At 44.1% G+C, this 23,452-nt stretch overlaps 2 protein-coding genes across 2 annotated transcripts in view; both read right to left on the reverse strand.

Moving 5' to 3' along the window:
• Positions 1–3,189, reverse strand: part of LOC143286355 (complement C1q tumor necrosis factor-related protein 6-like) — a 14,445-nt gene extending 11,256 nt beyond the window's left edge. Inside the window, exons 1-2 of the mRNA XM_076593896.1 lie at positions 3,178–3,189; positions 2,089–2,226 (exon numbers count right to left, since the gene is read on the reverse strand). Of these exons, the coding sequence (XP_076450011.1) occupies positions 2,089–2,226; positions 3,178–3,189 (150 nt within the window). The remainder of the gene's footprint in view (positions 1–2,088; positions 2,227–3,177) is intronic.
• Positions 1–23,452, reverse strand: part of LOC143286993 (uncharacterized) — a 227,919-nt gene that overhangs the window by 190,372 nt on the left and 14,095 nt on the right. The gene's annotated exons all lie outside the window — the stretch shown is intronic.

Genomic DNA, 23,452 nt, shown 5'->3' on the forward strand with positions numbered 1-23,452 from the left:
CGTTCCACTTTCAATTTGAGGGTCCAGGATTCGAATCCCGGTCATAACACCTGGTGGGTAAAGGGTGGAGATTCTTTAGATATCCCCTGCCAACAGATGTGTAGACCTGCTAGTGCCTGAACCCCCTTCGTGTACATACGCCTGCAGAAGGTCAAATACGCACGTTAAAGATCCCGTAATCTATGTCTGGAACATCTGGAACGACCGGAACATTGCACTCGTCTCAAAGATCAGACTGATGCGTACCCTGGTGACATCAATACTCTTGTATGCATGTGAATCGTGGACCTTAACAGCTGAAATAGAAAAGAGAATACAGTCCACTGAGATGAGATGTTTTCGAAGACTCCTGGGCATCTCCTACAAAGATCATATCACGAACGAAGAAGTTCGAAACAGAATCAGGCAAGTCATTGGGCCCTACGAAGACCTGTTGACCTTGGTCAAGAGACGCAAGCTCAAATGGTATGGCCATGTCATGAGATCATCAGGGCTTGCCAAGACATTCCTGCAGGGCACAGTGCAAGGAGGGAGAAGGAGAGGCAGACAGAGGAAGAGATGGGAGAACAACATCCCAGAATGGACGGGCTTGAGGTTGAGCGATACAATCAGGAGGTCAGAAAACCGAGAGGATTGGAGGATGCTGGTTGCCAGATCACCTGTGGCGCCCCAACGGTCCACAAGACTACGGGCTAGGCTTCCGTGCTTGGGGTGAGTCCTGTCAATGTCGTCCGTGTCGGCAGATTCATGGGCGCTGTTGTTTGAGGGACGTGGTGGCGGTCTCCACTCTGGGAGAGACGCTCACTCAGTCTGGCTCCGCGACTAAGCCATTATTGTCGTTAGTAGGGGGCTTAGTAGGTGGTGTCCTAAGTATGTTAAAACAGAACAGGCACAACTGAACACCACCGAAGTGACTCAGCAGCAGTGCAGGGTCTCCTCTGGTGTGTGGCCTCCAGGCGACGTAACATCGATGGTTCCCTGTGAACTGCCGACGCTGGAACTGCGACGGACGGACCCGGGTGTGACCGTGTATGGGGGAATCTAAATGAGCGGCATTGGGAGTAATGCCACTGAAACGGCGAAGATGATGGGGCAGGAAAAAAAAAAAAAAAAAAAAGACTACGGGATAGGTGAAGGTGAAGGTGAATCTATGTTAGTGTTCGGTGGGCTATGGAAACAAGAACGTAACCGGTGTGCCTACACGTAAACGATCACTCGTGAGTGTGGCAGTCTCACCCCACGAACGAAGAAGAAGAAGAAGAAAAGAAGAACAACATCGACAGAGGCCCGATCCGTTTGCTCGAGTAAATAATAATAACAATTATTATTATATTTATATAGCGCTGAATCTTATGCAGAGACAAATCAAAGCGCTTTCGCACCAGTCATTCACACGCATGCGTAACTCTAAAACTGAAGAAACTGAAGACAATAGGCAGGGAAGGGAGGCTATTTTGGGAAGAGGTGGGTCATTTAACACAACCATTGACTTTAAACGAATTGACCATAAACTTTTCTCTGTGTGTGTGTGTGTGTGTGTGTGTGTGTGTGTGTGTGTGCGTGTGTGTGTGCGAACGAATAGATAATGCCTTAAACATTACCTGGCTTTTTCGATCTTATCCTTTGATCTTCGACTTGGTAATGCGGCCTGTCATCATGTAAAGTGAAAATCCCACCACTGACATCTAATAGAACGATGCAAATCAGGCAACTGCGACTATTTCATTCGATATACCTGGAAGAGTTTCAGTTTCAGTTTCAGTAGCTCAAGGAGGCGTCACTGCGTTCGGACAAATCCATATACGCTACACCACATCTGCCAAGCAGATACCTGACCAGCAGCATAACCCAACGCACTTAGTCAGGCCTTGAGAGAAAAAAAAAGAAAAAAAAGAGTGAATAAATTTTAGATAAATACATTAAAAAAAAGAAATTTTAGATAAATACATAAAAAGAACTAATAATAATAATAATATGTATAAGGCGCAAAAACCTGATGAAGCCAACTATAAGCGTAAAAAAAAAATCAATGAAATAAAATAAAATAAAATAAAATAAAGAAAGAAAGAAAGAAAGAATTTTTTTTACCTGGGAGAACCATGTGGATGTGAAGCGACCCCCAGACACCCGGGGAAGACGGCGACCACCACCACCAGCGCAGTGACCAGACAATGGCTGGGTTCTGTCATTGTCAGAGTCAGCATTGCGGTCTGGATCCCACCAGTCCTAGTGGACAGCGAGGAGCTTTGGAACTCAGGCCTGTCCCACGACCACCGGAAATGGGAAATGCCGGTGATAACTTTCGGCAAAAGAGAAGCGCAGGCCTATCTCTCGACCGCCGGAAATGGAGATGGTGGTGATGGCTTTCAACAGAGGAGGGGTAGCTTCAGTGAAGCCCAGGCCCTGTCCCACTACCACCAAAAAATGGAGAATGTTGGCGGTGGCTTTGAAGAGAAGAGGAGCAGATTTGTTGGAACGGAAACTCAGGCACTATCCCACGTTCGTAAAGAATGGAGTATGTTGGTGACGGCTTTCAGCAGAAGAACAGCAGCTTTTTGTGGAACTCAGGCCCTATTTCCAAGACCACCAGAAATGGAGTATGTTGACGGCTTTCAGCAGAAGAGGAACAGCTTTCGTGGATCAGAACTCAGGCACTGTCCCGCGACCGCCAGAAATGGAGAATGTTGGTGATGGCTTTCAGCAGAAGAGCTTTGGTGAAACTCAAGCCTTATCTCGCGACGGCCGGAACTGGAAAATGTTGGTGATGTGTACAGCAGTACTGCGCTACAACGACTGAACCAGGTCACAGGACGAGTGACCACCAGTGATGCAGCTCTTGTAGGTCCATGTTTTCTGCTCACCGCTTATCTCGGAAACGCCTGGACTTCGTCTTGTCGTGTTGTGATTGTCTCTATGTAGCCTTGACTCTGTGGGTCTTCGTGTTATCTTTATATGTGTCTTTCTTATCATATCGTCCTTTTTTCTCGTTCACTGCTTCGGTTTCTGGATTTCGTTCTTTTTGTGTGGGGGGTCGTTGTCATTGCTTCTGTCTCACCCCTTTGTCTGTGTCTCTGTTACTGTTCCTGTCATCATGAACTGTGACTGTTTATCTATCTGTGTGTGTGTGTGTGTGTGTGTGAAACACCCTGCTTCTTATGTACATGTTAAGTAGCTGACCTGGAAGACCATATCGTTTCACGGATTTTACTTCCCTCACATGGGAATAGAGCAGGAATATGGGGAAAGGAGGGATGTGGGGAGGTGGGTGAGGAGGCAAGGGTGGTGGGGGGTGTTGTAGGGGGGCTGGTAAGGTGGTGAAGTGGGTGGGTGTTGTGGGGTTGGGGGGGGGGGCGGAAGGGAGGGAGGGAGATAAACTAAACGCAGCAATCTCACTCCTCCACTCAAACTCGGAGAGTTTCAAGCTTCGACGGAACTGTTCCCTGTGTGTGTGTGTGTGCAGTTCATTCAGGTGTGAACTAAATTAGTTTACCGTGCTCAATGCTCATACTCCAGAGACAGCCATGGCTGAGGGGTAATCCAATGACTGTTTGTTTGTTACAACCTGATCGTTATACATTATTCCAGTCTGTAAAACAGCGCCGCCCACGTCTAAAGAAATAGAGTTTGGATATATTTTGAAATGATGGGGTGTTCACATGAAAGTCAGCTAACTCTGCAAACGCCAGGGGTGTTTTCAACTTTTTGACATACAGTAATGGGTTTTTACAGCTATTTTTTGTCACAAAACCCCAGCGGAGGTGTACTCTTGTTTCTTCCCTGTTGTTTGTTTGTTTCCAGATGATATAGGAAACACAGAGAAATCATGGTATTTGACATACAGTTAGGATGAACATGAAACGCTTTGCAGTTTGCAACTGTCAGGTTATGAATATTGACGCCAAGTGAAGTATATTCACTCCCATTACACGTCTAGGTTTACGCAATTCATGGCATTTGATTTGGAAAGAAACAGACGTAATATGTTATTCTAACGAAAAATACATGGGCAGAAAAAATCGTTTGTATGCACTTAGCTTCATGATGTATATTATTATAATATTCCGTGGTTTGTTTTGGAACATGCATCCCTTCAACCCTCAGTTTCAGGATCTCATTTGAGGACTTCTTGAGGACCCCAGTCAATGGGTCACGAAGTCACTATGTCATGAGGTTCTCACGATGTTCTTGATTTAAACAAAATTTTATTCAGTAAATATGTCACACATGTACAGATAGACAGCGGAGCAACAACAAGCTAACAGCTTATATCGTGCTCAGGAATGTGATTAAATACATTTGTTTCGTTTGACGGCTGGTGGACACTACACAATTGCAATTATGTTGAAATACACATTTTCCACCTGCATATAAACGACAGTCATTGCAGACATACATTGTCCCCCCCCCCCTCCCCCACAACCCCCACCCTCCCTTTTTTTTTTTTTTTTTTTTTTTTGAGCAGCCGTGGAGATTAATATATTTAAAGAATTTACAATGAATATAAACATCTTTTTAAGATACGTTGTTCACACAACAGAAAGCAGAAAAAGGTAAGAAAAACAAGTTAGTGAATAAGATAAAGAAATGAGAGAAGAAGAAGAAAAAAAAAGAGAAGAAAAAAAAAGAAAAAAAGTATACACATGGAGAGGGAATAACATTACACATAATCGTACTTGATTAGACCGACTAAACAGGACGATGTCCTCAAAGAATAGTATACCACTCAGAGCATTGCTATTAGTCGTATACAAACGACTACAAAAGATCGATCTAATGTGTGTGCACTTTGCATCTTCACCTAACGTAGCGATTGTACTCAAATACAGCAACATATTATCATCACACTGTTTTTTGCTTTATTAATGTCAGACTGCTCTGGAAACTCTTATGACAAGTTCAACAGGGTATCTGAGACTTTGATTTAATTTCAGAAAAATCTGAAGGGTATGTTTGAGATACGCTGTAAGGGCGTGACAGGATTTCTAAGACATGGGTATATTTTTCTTAAGACATTAAATACGAAGCTGTACCCGAAAGAGTAACAAAAAAGAAAGATAAAAAAAACCCACTAAAAATAACCCACTAGATAATAGAAGAAAGAAAGAAAAAGACATTGAGGGAACCTAACCAGACGAACATTGGTAAAAGGTATAACTTTATAACCATGGGCTTTCACAAAAATAAACCTGGGTTTCCACACAGGACACTATGAAGGAATGGGATCCAATGAAATAGGGGGTGGAGGCGGGGGAGGGGCGTGCACACACACACACACACACACACACACACACACACACACACACACACACACACACACACAAAACAAAACAAGATCAGACAGAGAGAACATAAGATAAAAAAAAAAAAAAATTAAATCATGACCCGGTTTTATAAGTTAAGAAAAGATTTAATGATAATAATAATAATAATAATAATAATAATAATAATAATAATAACAAACCAAAATATTGTGGTTCACCAGGGTGTTTGCCGTGTTTATTTATTATAAAGGAAATACATCATGACTCGACTTCAATCTGTTTGAACAGAGATGTGCATTTCAGGCTATGTCAGGGTTGAGTTTTGTTTTTGTTTTCAAGTTAATTCCAGCGCCATTTTTATTTCCGTTTCGTTTATTCATTGTATTTTATTGTATTTTCATCTCCGAGGTGGTTCTTGTTGTTGTTGTTGTTGTTGTTGTTGTTGATTTTTGTTCTGTTTTGTTTTGGTTTGGTTTTTGGGTTTGTTTGATGTTGTTGTTGTTGGGGTTTTGGGGTGTTTTTTTTTGTTTTTCTGTTTTGTTTTGTTTTGCTTTTTTGGTCTGTTTTGCTTTGTTTTTGATTTTGTTTTGCTTTGTTTGTGGTTTTCTGCTTTGCCTGAGATAGATTTTCCGCTGAATTTAGCACACCACTTCTGTGTTATAGATAATTCTCCTCGCACCAAGTGTACACAGTTTATTGGATTTTTTCCCCCTAAAACATTGCCTCCTCTTAAATCATCCCGAATAACAGGGGTTGGAGTGAAGGTGGAGGGAGGGGGGGATTAGGGGTGACAAGAGCGGGGTTTGGGTGGTGGTGGTTGGTTGGGTGGCGAGGTGGGGGGAGGAGGGGGGGCGTGGGGGGAACCACTGCTTCATATTCCTGAAGAAGATGTAAGGGGGTCCGAGATTGATCAGTTTGCTGACCGATGTTTGTTTGTTGTTTGTTTGTTTCTGTTCTTTCTTTCATTCTTTCCATGCTGGGTTCGCAAAGATCCATTCCACGTCTCCTGTCACTCCACTCAGACTTGCGTCACACAGGTCCAGAAGAGACACAACCTGCAGTGTTGGTTGGTCAGGGAGAGGGAGAGTGTACAACAACGTTCAGTTGTGGACACTGTACAATCGATCCTGACATAACGCCCCCGAAAACGGAGTATGGCTGCCTACATGGCGGGGTAAAAACGGTCATACACGTAAAAGCCCACTCGTGTGCATACGAGTGAACACAGAAGAAGAAGTCGAAGAAGAAGAAGAAGAAGATCCTGACATAACGACACAGGAATCCCATTCACATCAAACCAGGCTTTCTGACTGCTCTCCTCTTTTTTTTTTTTTCTTTTATTTTTTTTTCTGGACGTTCTGAGTGGTAGCTGCGAGGCTTGTCGTCATGGGACAAGGGACGTAACAAGTCTTCATTAAGTAGATCTGTTGTTCAGCTTGACTTGAAGAAAGGGAGGTAAATTAGCACGTCTATTGTGAGGCAAGATTGGACATCGTCGTGTGACGTCCCCCTTGTCTCTAACGGCATGACTGCGTCATCAGTGCTTTAGGTTCGTCTTCCGATCTTTTCCACTGAATCTATGGACTGTTGTGAGTTTCATTCAGTCTGACTGGCGGTTGAAAAATGTCCAATAGATGCTCATATCCCGTTTCATATTTGTTTCTGTCTTGCTGTTCGTTTGTAAAAAAAAAAAAAATAATAATAATAATAAAAAATTAAAAAAAACCGAGAGGCCGTTTGGTTACACTATTATCTTTTTGTAAAAATTCAAATGTTTTTAAGGGTTTGCCTGGGTCTTGATCAGGTGAGCCATTCTGCTCCAGGTATGAGGCGGCCTTTGGTTGTTACTGTCACCGTGGGCGTGGTGTGTCCTGTCCTGTTGGACGTGTCATGTCATCATGTTGGACGTATCATGTCATCATGTTGGACGCATCGTGTCATCGTGTTGGACGTGTCATGTCATCGTGTTGGACGTGTCATGTCATCATGTTGGACGTACCATGTCATCGTGTTGGAATTGTCATGCCATCGTGTTGGACGTGTCATGTCATCGTGTTGGACGTGTCATGTCATCATGTTGGACGTATGTCATCGTGTTGGACGTGTCATGCCATCGTGTTGGACGTGTCGTGTCATCGTGTTGGACGTGTCATGTCATCGTGTTGGACGTATCGTGTTATCATGTTGGACGTGTCATGTCATCGTGTTGGAATTGTCATGCCATCGTGTTGGAATTGTCATGCCATCGTGTTGGACGTGTCATGTCATCGTGTTGGACGTGTCATGTCATCATGTTGGACGTATGTCATCGTGTTGGACGTGTCATGCCATCGTGTTGGACGTGTCGTGCCATCGTGTTGGACGTGTCATGCCATCATGTTGGACGTGTCGCGTCATCATGTTGGACGTGTCATGTCATCATGTTGAACGTGTCATGTCATCATGTTGGACGTGTCATGTCATCGTTCATGATATGGAGGGCGGGTCACGTCATGTTCGACATGTGATGTCATGTTGATCGTGCCATGTCATGTTGGTCGTGTCGTGTCATCTTGGCAGTGTCGTGTCATGTTGGCAGTGTCATGTCATGTTGGAGTGTCGTGTCAAGTTGGATTTATCATGTCATGGTAGACGTGTCGTATCATGGGGAATGTGTCATGTCACGTTGTAGTGTCGCGTCACGTCATGGTCCATGTGTCATGTCATGGCGGACATGTCATGTCATGTTGGCGTGTCGCGTCAAGTTGGATTTATCATGTCATGGTAGACGTGTCATGCCATGCTGGAGTGTCATGTCATGCTGGACGTGTTACGTTATGGTAGACGTGTTGTGTCATGGTGGACGTGTCGTGTCATGGTGGACGTGTCATATTATGTGGAGTGTCACATCATGTTGGGTGTGTCATGTCATGGTGGACGTGTCATGTCATGATGGACGTGTCATGTCATGGTGGACGCTTTATACACGGCGAGGCAGCTCTCGGAGCTAAAAACACAGACAGGAAACATCGTATGTAGAAACATGAGGCAGGGCAGATTACGATTTTTTTCTTCTTTTTATTCTCCATCTTTAAGAACGGATTTGACGAGCGAGCGTTCGTGCGTGCGTGAGTGAGTGTGTTTGTGTGTGTGTGTGTGTGTGTGTGTGTGTGTGTGAGATGGTTTATTCATAAGTTGTTTTGCCCTCAGAAAGGGTGTACATGAACATGTTGACATATGCACATCATCTTTTAAATGCTTTGTAGACATAAACAGCCAACTGCTTTATGCTACGTTTGTTGAGAAGAGAGAGAGAGAGAGAGAGAGAGAGAGAGAGAGAGAGAGAGAGAGAGAGAGAGAGAGAGAGAGAGAGAGAGAGAGAGAGAGAAAACAACTCAGAACTCAAAACGTTTTTATTCAAGGATTAAGATTTTTGGCATAGCCTATTCTTCCAATCTGTCCTTGCTAATCTACATCTATTAAAAATAGCACACACATAAATGGAAGGAAAAGGTTTTCATACAGAAGGGTATACATAATGAAGAACCCCCTCCCACACACACACACACACCCGTGCACACACATACACACACACGCGCGCGCGCACACACACTGACAGCACAGAGAGAGAGAGACAGACAGACAGACAGACAATTAGAGACAGAGAAAGACAGAGACAGAGAAAGAGAGACAGAGAGAAAGACCCTATTCCCCCTGAAGTGAAGATCAAGTGTTGCACACAGTATCAGCCTGAACGAACGTCTTTCCTGACTCGCTAAGCCAGCTAGAATTATAGTCCCCCCCATGCACGAGAATATACCGTGGCTTCAGCTGTTTTCTTTCTTGATGGTTTCTCGGTTAAAGAAAAAAACAACAAACAAAAAACAATAACCAAAAAAAAATCAAACAAAACAAAACAAAAAACAAACACGAAAACAAAACAAAACAACAACAACAACAACAAAAACACAAAAAAAAACCCAAACCATGTAATCCACTGTGACTACAGGAATCTGTAACTGCTAGCAACGCAACAGAAATATTGACTGTCATTTAAATGAGAGCCGTAATTAATGTAGGCAACATCGATTTTTTTGTCTCCCTCTCTCTGAGAAACTGAGGATTACCAGGAGAAAAGAAAAAAGAAGAAAAAAATAAATCAAGCACGGTAAAAGGAACATGGAATAGAAAAAGTGAAACGAGAGTCTTATTTCTTCTACTTGACTGATAGGCAGACGTGTGTGTGTGTGTGTGTGTGTGCGCGCGCGCGCGTGTATGTGTGTGTGTCCATGAGCGTTTTTTTGCATGCGTGCATGTGCTTGTCCAAGATAAAACCAAACGAAACGCTCACCATGTGCGCACCACCCTTCCCTGATGACTAAACCGACATCCAGGCACACGCTTAAGATTAGCCAACTGTCTCCCCTGCGCTTAAGAAGTGATTTCCGATCAAGCAAGGTTTTCTTTTTCCTTTTTTTTTTTTTTTTTTTCTTTTTGACTTTCTTGTTTGCAAGTTTGGGGTTTAAAACCTGCAGTCCACTGTGAGTGCAGAAATCAATAGACTCCATGTGGGGAAGTAATGAGGTTGTTGGTTTTTTGAAGAGAGCTTCCAGATTCAATCTGCTTTTTGTGCATCCCTTCGAGACATTAAGGATGGTTGGCGAAAGAAAGAAAGAAAGAAAGAAAGAAAAAGAAATCAGTGGAGCAAGAAAGGAGAAAGAAAAAAAAACCCCAGGAGGGAGGAATTTCTGTTTCTTGCAGTTAACTGGCGAGACTGAAGCTCAGTGGTGCCTTTTTTCCCCCTTTACTTTCTGAGTTAGTGCTGTAGATTGCAGTATGTTATAGACAGAAAGACGAAGCGTGATTGTATGTACCCTTTGTGTAAAAACTAAATCGATACCCAAGGACAGAAGAACGTGTCTCGTTTGTCAGAAACGAAGACTATGCGTTCTGTTACGACCAGAATATTCTAGAGTATACGCTCATGTAAGCATATGTTAAATGGTTGAAAATATGTCACAACAGTTTTCGTAGTAATTATTCGTTATCGGCTTCTTCAATCAGAAAATTAGTTTTCAAAAAGGGAGGCAAAAGGGGAAAGTGTAGATCGTCCCAAATCTGTTCTTTGTTTTAATTTCTTTTTATTTTTATTTTAATCAATAGATATAAATCGTTGTTCACAAAGCCTCTGCAAGATTAAAAGTAGAAACAAGACACATTTACAGCGTACTCTTATGTTGTTAACAAGAAATGTTATTATTCATTTTTGAACTTTGTTAACTTGCTACTCTGTTATGTGAGTTTTGCAAATTGGTTTCTTTGAAGAGCATTATTATCATCATTTTTATTATCATCTTATTTTTTAGGAGTAGTATTCAAGTAGTATTCAAATAAGCTACCGAGAAAAAAACAAAAACAACAAACAAACAAAGATTCATGGCAGAGATAGTTTGGACTGGACAAACAAAGTATGATGTACAATAAAATAAAGTATCAAAGCGAAGACAAAATAAGAGGTGGAGGAGGAACATTACGAGCATGATGTTTTTTGTTGTTGTTTTTTCTTGCTGATAAAAACACATCCACGCACGCTCCTCAGAACTTAAGCTTAACTCAGAAAGAAGACCTGTTTCAGGGGGTAAGGGGGTGGGTCGTTTTCTCCCTGAAACAAACTTTCCAAACAAGTCCAGTCTCTTTCTGTTAAAGCAGAGAAGTGGAAAAAACGCAAAGAGGGGGACTAGTTTTCCTCTGACACTCTTCGAAAACATCCATCTTATTTTCTCGTTCACAATCCAGTTAAAGCAGAGATGAAGTTCAAATCCCAGGGAGGGCTGATGGTGCACGGTGACACACCACTGTTTTTGGTGACCCATCCACCACTACCCCCACCCACCCTCTGCTCTGATGCTCACGTGACTTACAAGGGCATGGAGGGAGGTTTGGACATCGGCGTTGGTTTGTTGTTCGTTTTGTCAGGCTGTGGGGTCAGCTCTGTCGTCAGCTGTTGTCTGAGTGGTCATTTTTTGTGTTGTATTGTATTGTATTTGTATGTATTGTATCATATCGTATTGTATTGTGTATTGCATTGTACTGTATTGTATTGTATAGCATTACTTTGCATTGCGTTGTATTGCATTGTACTAGTACTGCCATCAGCTGTGGTCTGAGTGGTCATTTTTTTGTATTGCATTGCATTGTATTGCATTGCATTGCATTGCATTGTATTGTATTGTATTGTATTGTATCGTATTGTATTGTATTGCATTGCATAACTTTGCATTGCGTTGTATTGCATTGTTCTAGTACTGCCATCAGCTGTGTTCTGAGTGGTCAATTATTGTATTGCATTGCATTGCATTGTATTGTATAGTATTGTATTGTATTGTATGTATTTCATTGCATTGCGTTACTTTCCATTGCCTTGTATTGTATTGTCTGTCGTCACTGAATCTCCCCATAAGGCGTTGCATGTGGGACGGGTTTTTTTTGTTTTTTGTTGTTGTTTTTTTGGTTTTGTTTTGTTTTGTTTTGTTTGTTTATTTGTTTGTTGTTGTTTTTGTGTGTGTTTTTTTTCTTTTTTTTCTTTTTGTGTGTGTGTGTGTGTGTGTGTGTGTGTGTGTGTGTGTGTGTGTGTGTTGTTTTTTTTAATCCACACAGCGAATCTGAGACATCAAGCCGCGGTATCAACATACACCAAAGCGGTCTTTCTAACTATTTTTTCCTTTGCTTTGATCCTGTTCTCGTGCGCTCACAAGCACGTTCGATTTGCTTGAATGACTGTGTGGTGATAGGGAGTGCTGAGTGGATGGTAAGGCAAAGAGGGGGGTGGGGGGTGGGGGTGGGGGTAAAGGTTCGCGTGCATGCATGTTAGGGATGGACGTGAGAGAAGAGATTATAGAGCTGGGCTACAGTCGATAGAGTTAGCCACGAAAAGGGGGGATCGACTGAGAAAAAAGAGAGCCAAAGAGAGAGAGAGAGAGAGAGGGAAGGGATAGCCATAACGGTTGTCTTATTCAGATGAGAAGGCCGGTGTACCTTACTGAAGAGGGGGGGGGGGTGGGGGGGGGGGGGGGTTCATTCAAAAAAGGGATGATGAGAAAATCACATTACACATTTAAATCGACATTTCAAATCACACCCAAAATAGTCAACACAAAATAATGTTCAATAACATTTACGAGGTAGCAGTACAAAGGGAAGAGAGAGAGAGACAGCGAGGCAGACAGACAGACACACACACAGACAGACATGCACAGAGAGACAGAGAGAGACACACACTGAGAGTGAGTGAGAGAGAATGCGAAAACAGTCATTTCATTTATAGCCCTTCTCTAAAGGGTGTATTACATAATCGTTAAACGGGTAGTAATTATTATACAATAAATTCTCAACAAATGTAAACAAAATGTGCGCAAACGAAACATATGACGGGCGCAATAGCCGAGTGGTTAAGGCGTTGGACTGTCGGTCTGAGGGTCCCGGGTTCGAGTCACGGTGACGGCGTCTGGTGGGTGAAGGGTGGAGATTTTTACGAACTCCCAGGTCAACATATGTGCAGACCTGCTAGTGCCTGAACCCCCTTCGTGTTTATATGCAAGCAGAAGATCAAATACGCACGTTAAAGATCCTGTAATCCATGTCAGCGTTCGGTGAATTATGGAAACAAGAACACACCCAGCATGCACACCCCCGAAAACGGAGTATGGCTGCCTACATGGCGGGGTAAAAACGGTCATACACGTAAAAGCCCACTCGTGTACATACGAGTGAACGTGGGAGTTGCAGCCCACGAACGCAGAAGAAGAAGAAACATATGAATGCATACATCCAAAAGGCTAAATTGTACTAATACAGAGTGACCTCAATGCTTTGAAGACAAATAAAGCGACATCCGTAATGACTTTATTTTCATTCTTAACTAAAAATTCTGAAAAGACGTGGATTTTAATAATATCAACGCTCAATAAGTGTTATCCCGAGGTCATGTAGAACAGGACAACGAAACACAACACGATTTTCATTTTCTTCAGATGTACTGCATTCACGGCATATAACCTTTATGGAACTCTCTCTTTCTAATCTTAAGCAATGCCAGGCAATATCCAACACACCAAACCTGACTTTAGATAATGCATTTCTAACATAGCGAGAGAGGCAGACAGACAGACGGACAGAGACAGAGACGGACAGACAAACAGACAGACAGAGACAGACAAAGTGAGATGGAGCGGGAGGGATAGAGACTGATAAACAAGCAGATACTGCCAGACAGACAGAAAGAAAGAAAAAAAAAAGAAGATTTTTAAAAATGAGAGAGAGACAGAGACATGGAGAGAAAATCACAGTCTTCATCACGTCACTGATAAAAGGGATTTTCCACCCAGAGCTACAAAGTCCCCAATTTCCGGAGTGAAGCAATGACCTAATTTTGTTTGTCTTTCTCAAGTAATACCTCTCTCTCTCTCTCTCTCTCTCTCTCTCTCTCTCTCTCTCTCTCTCGTTATCTCTCTCTCAAACAGAAGACAGCACAGCCTACCTCACAATGCCTCAGCTAGATTGCTGCAGAGCCGGAATGCTCTTGGATGAGGCAAGTTTCTAACAGAGTATGGGCGTTGTTTTATAGGTAACTATGACCTAAATGTTTGTAAGAGAACGGGGGTAAATCCCTTCAGTTTTTGTCTCTCCAGGAGGCAAGAACATATCATCACTCTCCAATCACCGCCTATTGCTCGCTGGATTCGAACCAACTGCCTTAGAGTATCACAGGACATACGTCCAGTGTTCTAACCACCCAGCTGTCATGGCTGTCAAAGGAGAAAAAGAAAGAGCAAAGCAGTGAATTTGGCATGTGGGGAAACAGCCTGGGTTAAGTTTTCATGTTTGGCTGTTTGTCTTCTCCTCCTCCTTCTCCTCCTCCTCTTCCTTCTTCTTCTTCTTCTTCTTCTTCTTCTTCTTCTTCATCATCATCATCATCATCTTCTTCTTCTTCTTCTTCTTCTTCTTCTTCTTCTTCTTCTTCTTCTTCTTCTTCTTCTTCTTCTTCACAGTGTCAGTCCAGCCTGCCTGATGAATGACGTCGTCCTCTCCAAGTCCTGTCTGGAGCCATGGAGCTCGGTGTGCAGTAGGGTTGGTGTCGTCCTCTCCACGTCCTGTCTGGAGCCATGGAGCTTGGTGTGCAGTAGGGTTGGTGTCGTCCTCTCCAAGTCCTGTCTGGAGCCATGCAGCTTCGTGTGTAGTAGGGTTGGTGTCGTCCTCTCCACGTCCTGTCTGGAGCCATGGAGCTTGGTGTGCAGTAGGGATGGTGTCGTCCTCTCCAAGTGCTGTCTGGAGCCATGGAGCTTGGTGTGCAGTAGGGATGGTGTCGTCCCTTAGGCCTTCCGAGTCCTGTCTGGAGCCATGGAGCTTGGTGTGCAGTAGGGATGGTGTCGTCCCTTAGGCCTTCCGAGTCCTGTCTGGAGCCATGGAGCTTGGTGTGCAGTAGGGTTGGTGTCGTCCTCTCCAAGTCCTGTCTGGAGCCATGGAGCTTGGTGTGCAGTAGGGTTGGTGTCGTCCTCTCAAAGTCCTGTCTGGAGCCATGGAGCTTGGTGTGCAGTAGGGTTGGTGTCGTCCTCTCCAAGTCCTGTCTGTAGCCATGGAGCTTGGTGTGCAGTAGGGTTGGTGTCGTCCTCTCCAAGTCCTGTCTGGAGCCATGGAGCTTGGTGTGCAGTAGGGTTGGTATCGTCCTCTCCAAGTCCTGTCTGGAGCCATGGAGCTTGGTGTGCAGTAGGGTTGGTATCGTCCTCTCCAAGTCCTATTTGGAGCCATGGAGCTTGGTGTGGTTGACGGCGTTCAGTTCTTTCCAAACAGAAACTGCCATCATGCATATAGCAGCGATAAAACTAGAAACCTCCAACGTTGGAGCGTTTAATAATAATAATGATGATGATGGTATTTATATAGCGCTGAATCTTGTACAGAAACAAATCTAAGCGCTTTCACACCAGTCATTCACACGCATGCATAATTCTAAAACTGAAGAAACTGAAGACAAGGAAGAGGTAGGGGAGGGAGGCTATCTTGTGAAGAGGTGGGTTTTAAGGCCAGACTTGAAAGAGATGAGTGCGGAGACCTGACGAAGCGAAAGAGGAAGTTCATTCCAAATACAACGTCCAGAGACAGAGAAAGAACGGCGTGCAACAGTGGAGTGTTTGAATCTGGGTATGCGTAAACAGAGTGGATCCGAATCCGATCGTAGAGAGCGAGATGGAGTGTAGAGGTGAAGGCAGCCACAAGAAAGTACACGAATAGTCAGAGCTGTTGTTGTTGTTGTTCTTCTTCTTCTTCTTCTTAAGCGTGAAGAAACATCGGGGCATCGCACAGGAGAAATGTTCACCTGATTCCTCCAGGCCCATCGGATGTGTCTCAAAGCCTGGGTCCCTGCAAATGGCTTCCCTGTCCATTCTGCAATGGTGCTAGTCCATCGTGGTTTTTTATGTATTTTTCTCCGTCCACGCCATGACAAAAACGGTAGAAAGAAGTGTTTCAAATCATAAATCAATATCCAGGACAATCAGACAAAAAAAAAAAAAAAAAAAAAAAAAAAAAAAATCTGGAGTACACATCACACTAGATCAATTTTCATCCTTCCACAATTATTTCCTTTCCTTTTCATGATGTCATCAGTGACGACACTAGGGACGGATGTACTTCGTCATAGGGCAGTCAAGACTTAAAAAGATTTTTTTTTTCAGTTCCCCCCCCCCCCCCCCACCCCCCAGCCCTTCGAAGAACTAAACATGTTTTAAAACAGACGAGTCGGGTGTAAAACCAGGAAAATACTGATAGTGACTCTTAATGCTTCTCTCTTTGTGTTTGACCAGTGAACGACATGCCTCGCGCTTCTGTCTCTCTGGTTCATTGCTGCCGCTGTACACTGCAGCACACTGATCGAAACTTAAACAGCATAGAAAACGGTTGAAGAATACTTGCAGAGGCAAGCATGTGTGTGTGTGTGTGTGTGTGTGTGTGTCTGTGTGTCTGTGTGTCTGTGTCTGTTTCAGTGAGAGAGAGATACAATTCGTGCGTGTGCGTGTGTGTGTGTGTGTGTGTGTGTGTGTGTGTGTGTGTGTGTCTGCGCGCTCGCGTAACTCTGCTTGCATACATGCTTCTATTGATTATCAGATAAGGGCAATCCTCCTCCCCTTCCTCCTTCACCTGTCCACCCCTCTCCTCCTCCTCCTCCTCCTTCTTCTTCTTTTCATTTGTTCTTTCAAGCATGCTGGAGCAATTCCGGATCTGTTCATCACATGCTTCATACCGATCTTGTACAGTTGTAAGCACTTCCTTATTTTGTACCCACACCCGTCCGCTCTGAAGTAGCGACATGCTCTGTCTCTCTTTCTCTGTCTCTGTCTCTGTTTGTCTCCCTGTCTTTGTCTGTACGTCTCTGCCACTCTGTCTCAGTCTCTCTATCTGTCTCTGTATCTCTATGCCTGTCTCTCTCTCTGTCTCTAGTTGTTTCTATGTCTCTGTCTGTATGTGTCTGTTTCTCTCTCTGTTTCTCTTTCTCTCTTCTAATAGATTTTTACACACTTCGAAATCGTACTTACGCTGTCCATCTTTTTCGAGATTACTTTATGTTTGTTTTTGTAATGTTTGCTTTTGTATGGTGTGTTTGTTATAGTTTCCCTTTTCGTGAGAGAAGGATGAAAACAAGTCAATGGTGATTCTTACTTTTTCCCTCAATAAAGAAAAGTTTGTTCTCTCTCTCTCTCTCTCTCTCTCTCTCTCTCTCTCTCTCTCTCTCTCTCTCTCTCTCTTCTCTCTCTCTCTCCCCTCTCTCTCTCCCTCTGTCTCTCTCTCTCTCTTTCTCCCCTCTGTCTCTCTCACTCTCCCTCTCTTTCTCTCCCCCCCTCTCTCTCTCCCTCTGTCTCTCCCCCTCTCTCTCTCACTCTCTCTCTCTCTCTCACCGATGCAGCTATCAGTGCAGTGAGAGTTATGTGTATTCCTCTCTCACACACAATAACAGATCTGTTATGTTTAGCAAAAACGCCCCCCCCCCCTCAGCCCCCACACACACCCCTCCCGACCCCCCGAGCCCCCCACCCCCCACCCCCAATCCCACCTTATGCCTCCCCTACCCCTCATAATGCCTAACACACACTTCAACACAAGACACCCCCCCCCCCTGCTGTGTGTGTGTGTGTGTGTGTGTGTGTGTGTGTGTGTGTGTGAAGCAGCACTGGAACAGAACCATCTACTTGTCACTTCTCTCTGGAATCGCAACAGCCAGTGAAGCGATAACAAGAACTGTCACACACACACACACAAACTGTATACAAACCAACGCCTCGTGAAGCGATGTGGAGAGAGACGTATTGGAGTGAAATGTCTTGTCCTGAACAACAGCGGCAAAGGAACGATGCTGGTTGTTTTTTTTCTTATTTCTTTTCCTCGGATGATTGCAACTGAATTGCAAAGAGCTGTAATACCCTTTTTTTTCTGGGGTTTATACACTGTAATGCGGTGGTGGCCACCGAGAGCTTAGGACGTTGTGGTTTCAATCTGAGAGAGAGAACGAACGAACGAACGAACGAACGAAATTTTATTTTACGAGGGTAAAGGAGTAAGCACAAAGTACTTGTTTACATCCAGCCCTCTGGGCATAAAGAATAATTGGATAAAAAGAAGAAAAAAAAAGTGAGAGTCAATTCACAACACCAAAATCAAAATTGCATAAGCATGTGCAAACATAAACATAGAACTTATGTACAATACAATATCGCGATAGATGAATAACAACGAGGACAATAGGGTAGGGGCGTGGTGGAGAGCGGAAGGAAGAATGGACAAGGGGAAGAGTAAAGAAGGTAGGGGAGGCTGACAACAGACAGATATAGTGACAGTGACAGTGGAGAGACATAGAGAGAGACTGACAGGGGAGGAGAGAGGCGTATATATATTGACAATCTATACATTTTTTTGTTTATAATTGATATGTGTCGCATAATCACATGTTTTTCAATAAATGTGCACGATTTATGTTTTTAAAGTTAGGGAGAGAGAGTTTTTAAAGTTACACAGAGAGAGACAGAGAGAGAGACAGAGACAGAGATAGAGAGACACACAGACACACACAGACACACAGACACACACACACACACACACACACACACACACACACACACACAGATAGAGAGAGAGAGAGGACAAGACAAGACAAGACATTTCTTTATTCTCCGAGGAAAATAGATAAGCACTGGTGTGCTTTTTCTATAGCCAGTCCCAGGCCTGAGCAGGCTCTTCACTACACAATACTCGATAACGTCATAAGCATGGTCACACACACACACACACACACACACACACACACACACACACACACACACACACATGTCTGCACAGAGAGGGTGGACACAGATACGGATAGTTTATTCAGTAAAGGCCATGGCCCCTCATGAAGGGGGTACAAGAAACCAACATTCCAACGAAATCTTACCAATGACAAAAGTAAATGATAAACTGCAAATGATAATGTAAAAAAAAAAGGATAATGCACAACTAATGATAATTGACTGCATATCACACTGCGAAATTTGAAAGCTAAATAGCAAACTGTTTTATTATAGCCTCATTACTTGATGACATAAGCACGGTAAGAGAGAGAGAGAGAGAGGGGGGAGAAAGAGAGAGAGAGAGGCAGAGAGAGAGACAGAGACATAGACAAGCAGACAGACATACAGACAGACTTACAGACAGACACAGACAGAGGAGACTGAGATGGACAGTGAGAGACAAATCAGAGAGAAGGAGAGACAACACAGACTACCAACCCGTACTGAGTCCAGACAGGAAGATTGAGAGACTGTTTAATTAAACAAATATTAGTGTGTGCCAGAGGAGAGAGAAAGGAGGGGAAGAGAGAGAGAGAGACAGAGACAGAGACAGAGAGAGAGACACACACACAGAGACAGCGACAGAGACAGAGAGAGAACGAGAGAGAGAGACAGAGAGACAGAAAGAGACAGAGAACGAGAGAGAACGAGAAAGAGAAAGAGAGAGAGACAAAGAGAGAGAGAGAGAACGAGAGAGGCAGAGACAGAGAGAGAACGCGAGAGGGAGACAGGGAGAGCGAGAGACAGACAGATAGACAGAGAAAGGGAGACGGAGAGATAGCGAGACAGAGAGAGCTCACGAGAGAGAAACAGAGAGAGACACACACACACACACAGACAGAGACAGAGACAGACAGACAGAGAGACACAGAAAGAGGCAGAGACAGAGAGACAGAGAGAGAGAGCAAGGCGATGTGCCAGATGTGGTTTTCTCAAAAATTTTTAGTTTCGCAAATTCGTCAAATGAAAATTTCTAACATTGATAGAATGTTGATTTGACACCTGTGGACTTAAAACTCAATGTAGAACAGGTTCTGGTTATACTCTTGGAACAAGTTCTGGTTATACTCTATGTCTGCTGTGAATAACAACTTGCGTATTTTTTTTTCTTTGTCAAATACAATTTCATGAACATAACGATCGTGGCATTGCAAGTTATCTGTCAAGAAACTTAAGTGTGTGTGTATGGGTGGGTGGGTGGGAGAGGGGAGGGCGAACGGATGTGGCATGTATGAGTGTGTATACGTATGTGTGGGTGTTTGAGCATGTGTGGGTGGGTGTACCGTGTATGTGTGTGTGTGTGTGTGTGTGTGTGTGTGTGTGTGTGTGTGTGTGTGTGTGTGTGTGTGTTCGCGATCGCGCGCAAGTCTGTGTGAGTGTGTGTGATGGTTTTTGTGATGATGTGTCATTTTTCGATTCCATCCATTTGAGAATCAGATCCTCTAGAAACTTCCAGAGACAAAATTTGAACTGGACCCACCCACACCCAAACAGCCACCCACATCGCCCACCCCCCCATACATCCCACCCCCACCCCACACACACACTTATTCACATGTGGTTGAAGAGTGCATTTCCCCACTCTGCTTTTTTGTGTGCTTATTTCAGTGATTATTTGTTCTTGTGTTTTTGTTGACCTTTGGTTGGTTGCTTTTTTTTTTTTTTTGGGGGGGGGGGGGGGGGTTTGGTTTTTGTTTTGTTTTTTTGTTTTTTTTGTTTTTGTGTGTGTGTTTTCTTTCATCAATTATCACAAACAACGAAAATACTGTAAACTTGAAGAAAAAAAGAAAAAGACGCCCCCCCCCACACACACACACACACATACACACACACACACACTGTTACAGGCATAGAGTGAGAATGAGGGAGGGAGACGGAGCGAGGGCAGCAAATTTTAGAAAGAATTATCAAGCATGAATTTGAACCCAACTTCTTGTTACTTTGGGTTTTTTCTTTAGTGTAAAGAAGGGTCGTATGTCTCCACATCCCTGCATTTTGTTGCAAAAATACAATTAAAAAAAGCAAAAGAAAACAACAACAAAATCCCAGCAAATTAATGGACACTCAATAGACAGAAACAAGAAAAAGAGCACAGGTTCTGCAATACATATGATTTTTTAAAACTTTTTGTAACTTTAAAACGTGATTCTAACCTTCCAAAACACCCCCTGTCAAATATGGCATTGGTTCCCAAAGACACAATCTTTCTTTATCAAGTCAAACTTGATACTGGTTGTCCCAAACACACTTTCATCCCTGGGTTCTACACTGGTTGTCCCAAACACACTTTCATCCGTGGGTTCTACACTGATTGTCCAAAACACACTTTCATCCCTGGGTTCTACACTGATTGTCTAAAACACACTTTCATCCCTGGGTTCTACACTGATTGTCTAAAACACACTTTCATCCCTGGGTTCTACACTGGTTGTCCAAAACACACTTTCATCCCTGGGTTCTACACTGATTGTCAAAAACACACTTTCATCCCTGGGTTCTACACTGGTTGTCTAAAACACACTTTCATCCCTGGGTTCTACACTGATTGTCTAAAACACACTTTCATCCGTGGGTTCTACACTGGTTGTCTAAAACACACTTTCATCCCTGGGTTCTACACTGATTGTCTAAAACACACTTTCATCCCTGGGTTCTACACTGATTGTCTAAAACACACTTTCATCCGTGGGTTCTACACTGGTTGTCTAAAACACACTTTCATCCCTGGGTTCTACACTGGTTGTCCAAAACACACTTTCATCCCTGGGTTCTACATTGGTTGTCCAAAACACACTTTCATCCATGGGTTCTACACTGATTGTCTAAAACACACTTTCATCCCTGGGTTCTACACTGGTTGTCTAAAACACACTTTCATCCGTGGGTTCTACACTGATTGTCTAAAACACACTTTCATCCCTGGGTTCTACACTGGTTGTCTAAAACACACTTTCATCCGTGGGTTCTACACTGATTGTCTAAAACACACTTTCATCCCTGGGTTCTACACTGATTGTCCAAAACACACTTTCATCCCTGGGTTCTACACTGATTGTCTAAAACACACTTTCATCCCTGGGTTCTACACTGGTTGTCCCAAACACACTTTCATCCCTGGGTTCTACACTGATTGTCTAAAACACACTTTCATCCCTGGGTTCTACACTGATTGTCTAAAACACACTTTCATCCGTGGGTTCTACACTGGTTGTCCCAAACACACTTTCATCCGTGGGTTCTACACTGGTTGTCCCAAACACACTTTCATCCCTGGGTTCTACACTGGTTGTCCCAAACACACTTTCATCCCTGGGTTCTACACTGATTGTCTAAAACACACTTTCATCCCTGGGTTCTACACTGGTTGTCCCAAACACACTTTCATCCCTGGGTTCTACACTGGTTGTCCCAAACACCCTCTTTATCCCACGTGGTTCCATCGTCAACAAAAAAAGAAACTCCTTGAGGACCAGACATTCAAACCCAAACAAACACCACCAACACACAACCACCACACCACATCATCACACCACACCACACCACACCACACCACACCAAAACACCAGCACATCACACCACACCACACCACACCACCACCACACCACACCACAACACAACCCATCACATCACACCACACCACACCACACCAAAACACACCACACCACACCACACACCACACCCCACCACATCACACCACACCACCCCACCCCACCACATCACACCAAAACACACCACACCACACCACACCACACCACACCACACAACACCACACCACATCACACAACACCACAACACCACACCACACCAAAACATCAGCACACCACACCACACCACACCACACCAAGACACCACCACACCACACCACATCACACAACACCACAACACCACACCACACCAAAACATCAGCACACCACACCACACCACACCAAGACACCACTACACCACACCACACCACACCACACCACACAACACCTCACCACACCACACCAAACCACACCACACCACACCACACCACACCAAAACACCAGCACATCACACCACACCACACCACACCACACCAACACCAAAACACCAGCACAGCACTGCACAGCACTCGACTGTTGGCCGCAGTTCTTTCTCTGTCTCTGGACTTTGCGATTGGAATGAACTTCCTCTTTCGCTTCGTCAAGTCTCCACTCTCAGCTCTTTCAAGTCTGGCCTTAAAACCCACCTCTTCCCAAAATAGCCTCCCTTGCCTGCCCTTCCTTGCCTTTAGTTTCTACAGTTTTAGAGTTATGCATGCGTGTGAATGACTGGTGCGAAAGCGCTTTGATTTGTCTCTGCATAAGATTCAGCGCTATATAAATACCATTATTATTATTATAGCACACCACACCACACCACACCACACCACCATACCACACCACACCACACCAAACCAAACCAAACCACACCACCACCACACCACACCACACCACACCACCACCACACCACACCACTTTACCACACCACACCATCACCACCTCACCACACCTGTCAACATGAACGGTTGATCAGCCCTGAGGCAATTAGCCGTCACAGACAATCAGCCTTGGTCATTTGAGGGGACAGTGTGAGAGAGCTGATAGCATTCCACACACGCCGGACACTGACCGCGCGATGTTGGTTGGAGGGGCGGGGGGGGGGGGGGGGGGGGGGGGGGGGGGGGGGGGGGGGTGACGACCACGGCCTGAGGAGGGACAGTGCATGCCAAGTCACGCCTCCTTGGGAGGACGCTGGCAGAATGGTTAAGACGCTGATAGCAGAGGAAGGTGGCAGAATGGTTAAGACGCTCAGCTGCCAATACAGAGAGTCCGTGAG

This window comes from Babylonia areolata, chromosome 10, assembly GCF_041734735.1.
Source record: "Babylonia areolata isolate BAREFJ2019XMU chromosome 10, ASM4173473v1, whole genome shotgun sequence".
NCBI lineage: Eukaryota > Metazoa > Mollusca > Gastropoda > Neogastropoda > Buccinidae > Babylonia > Babylonia areolata.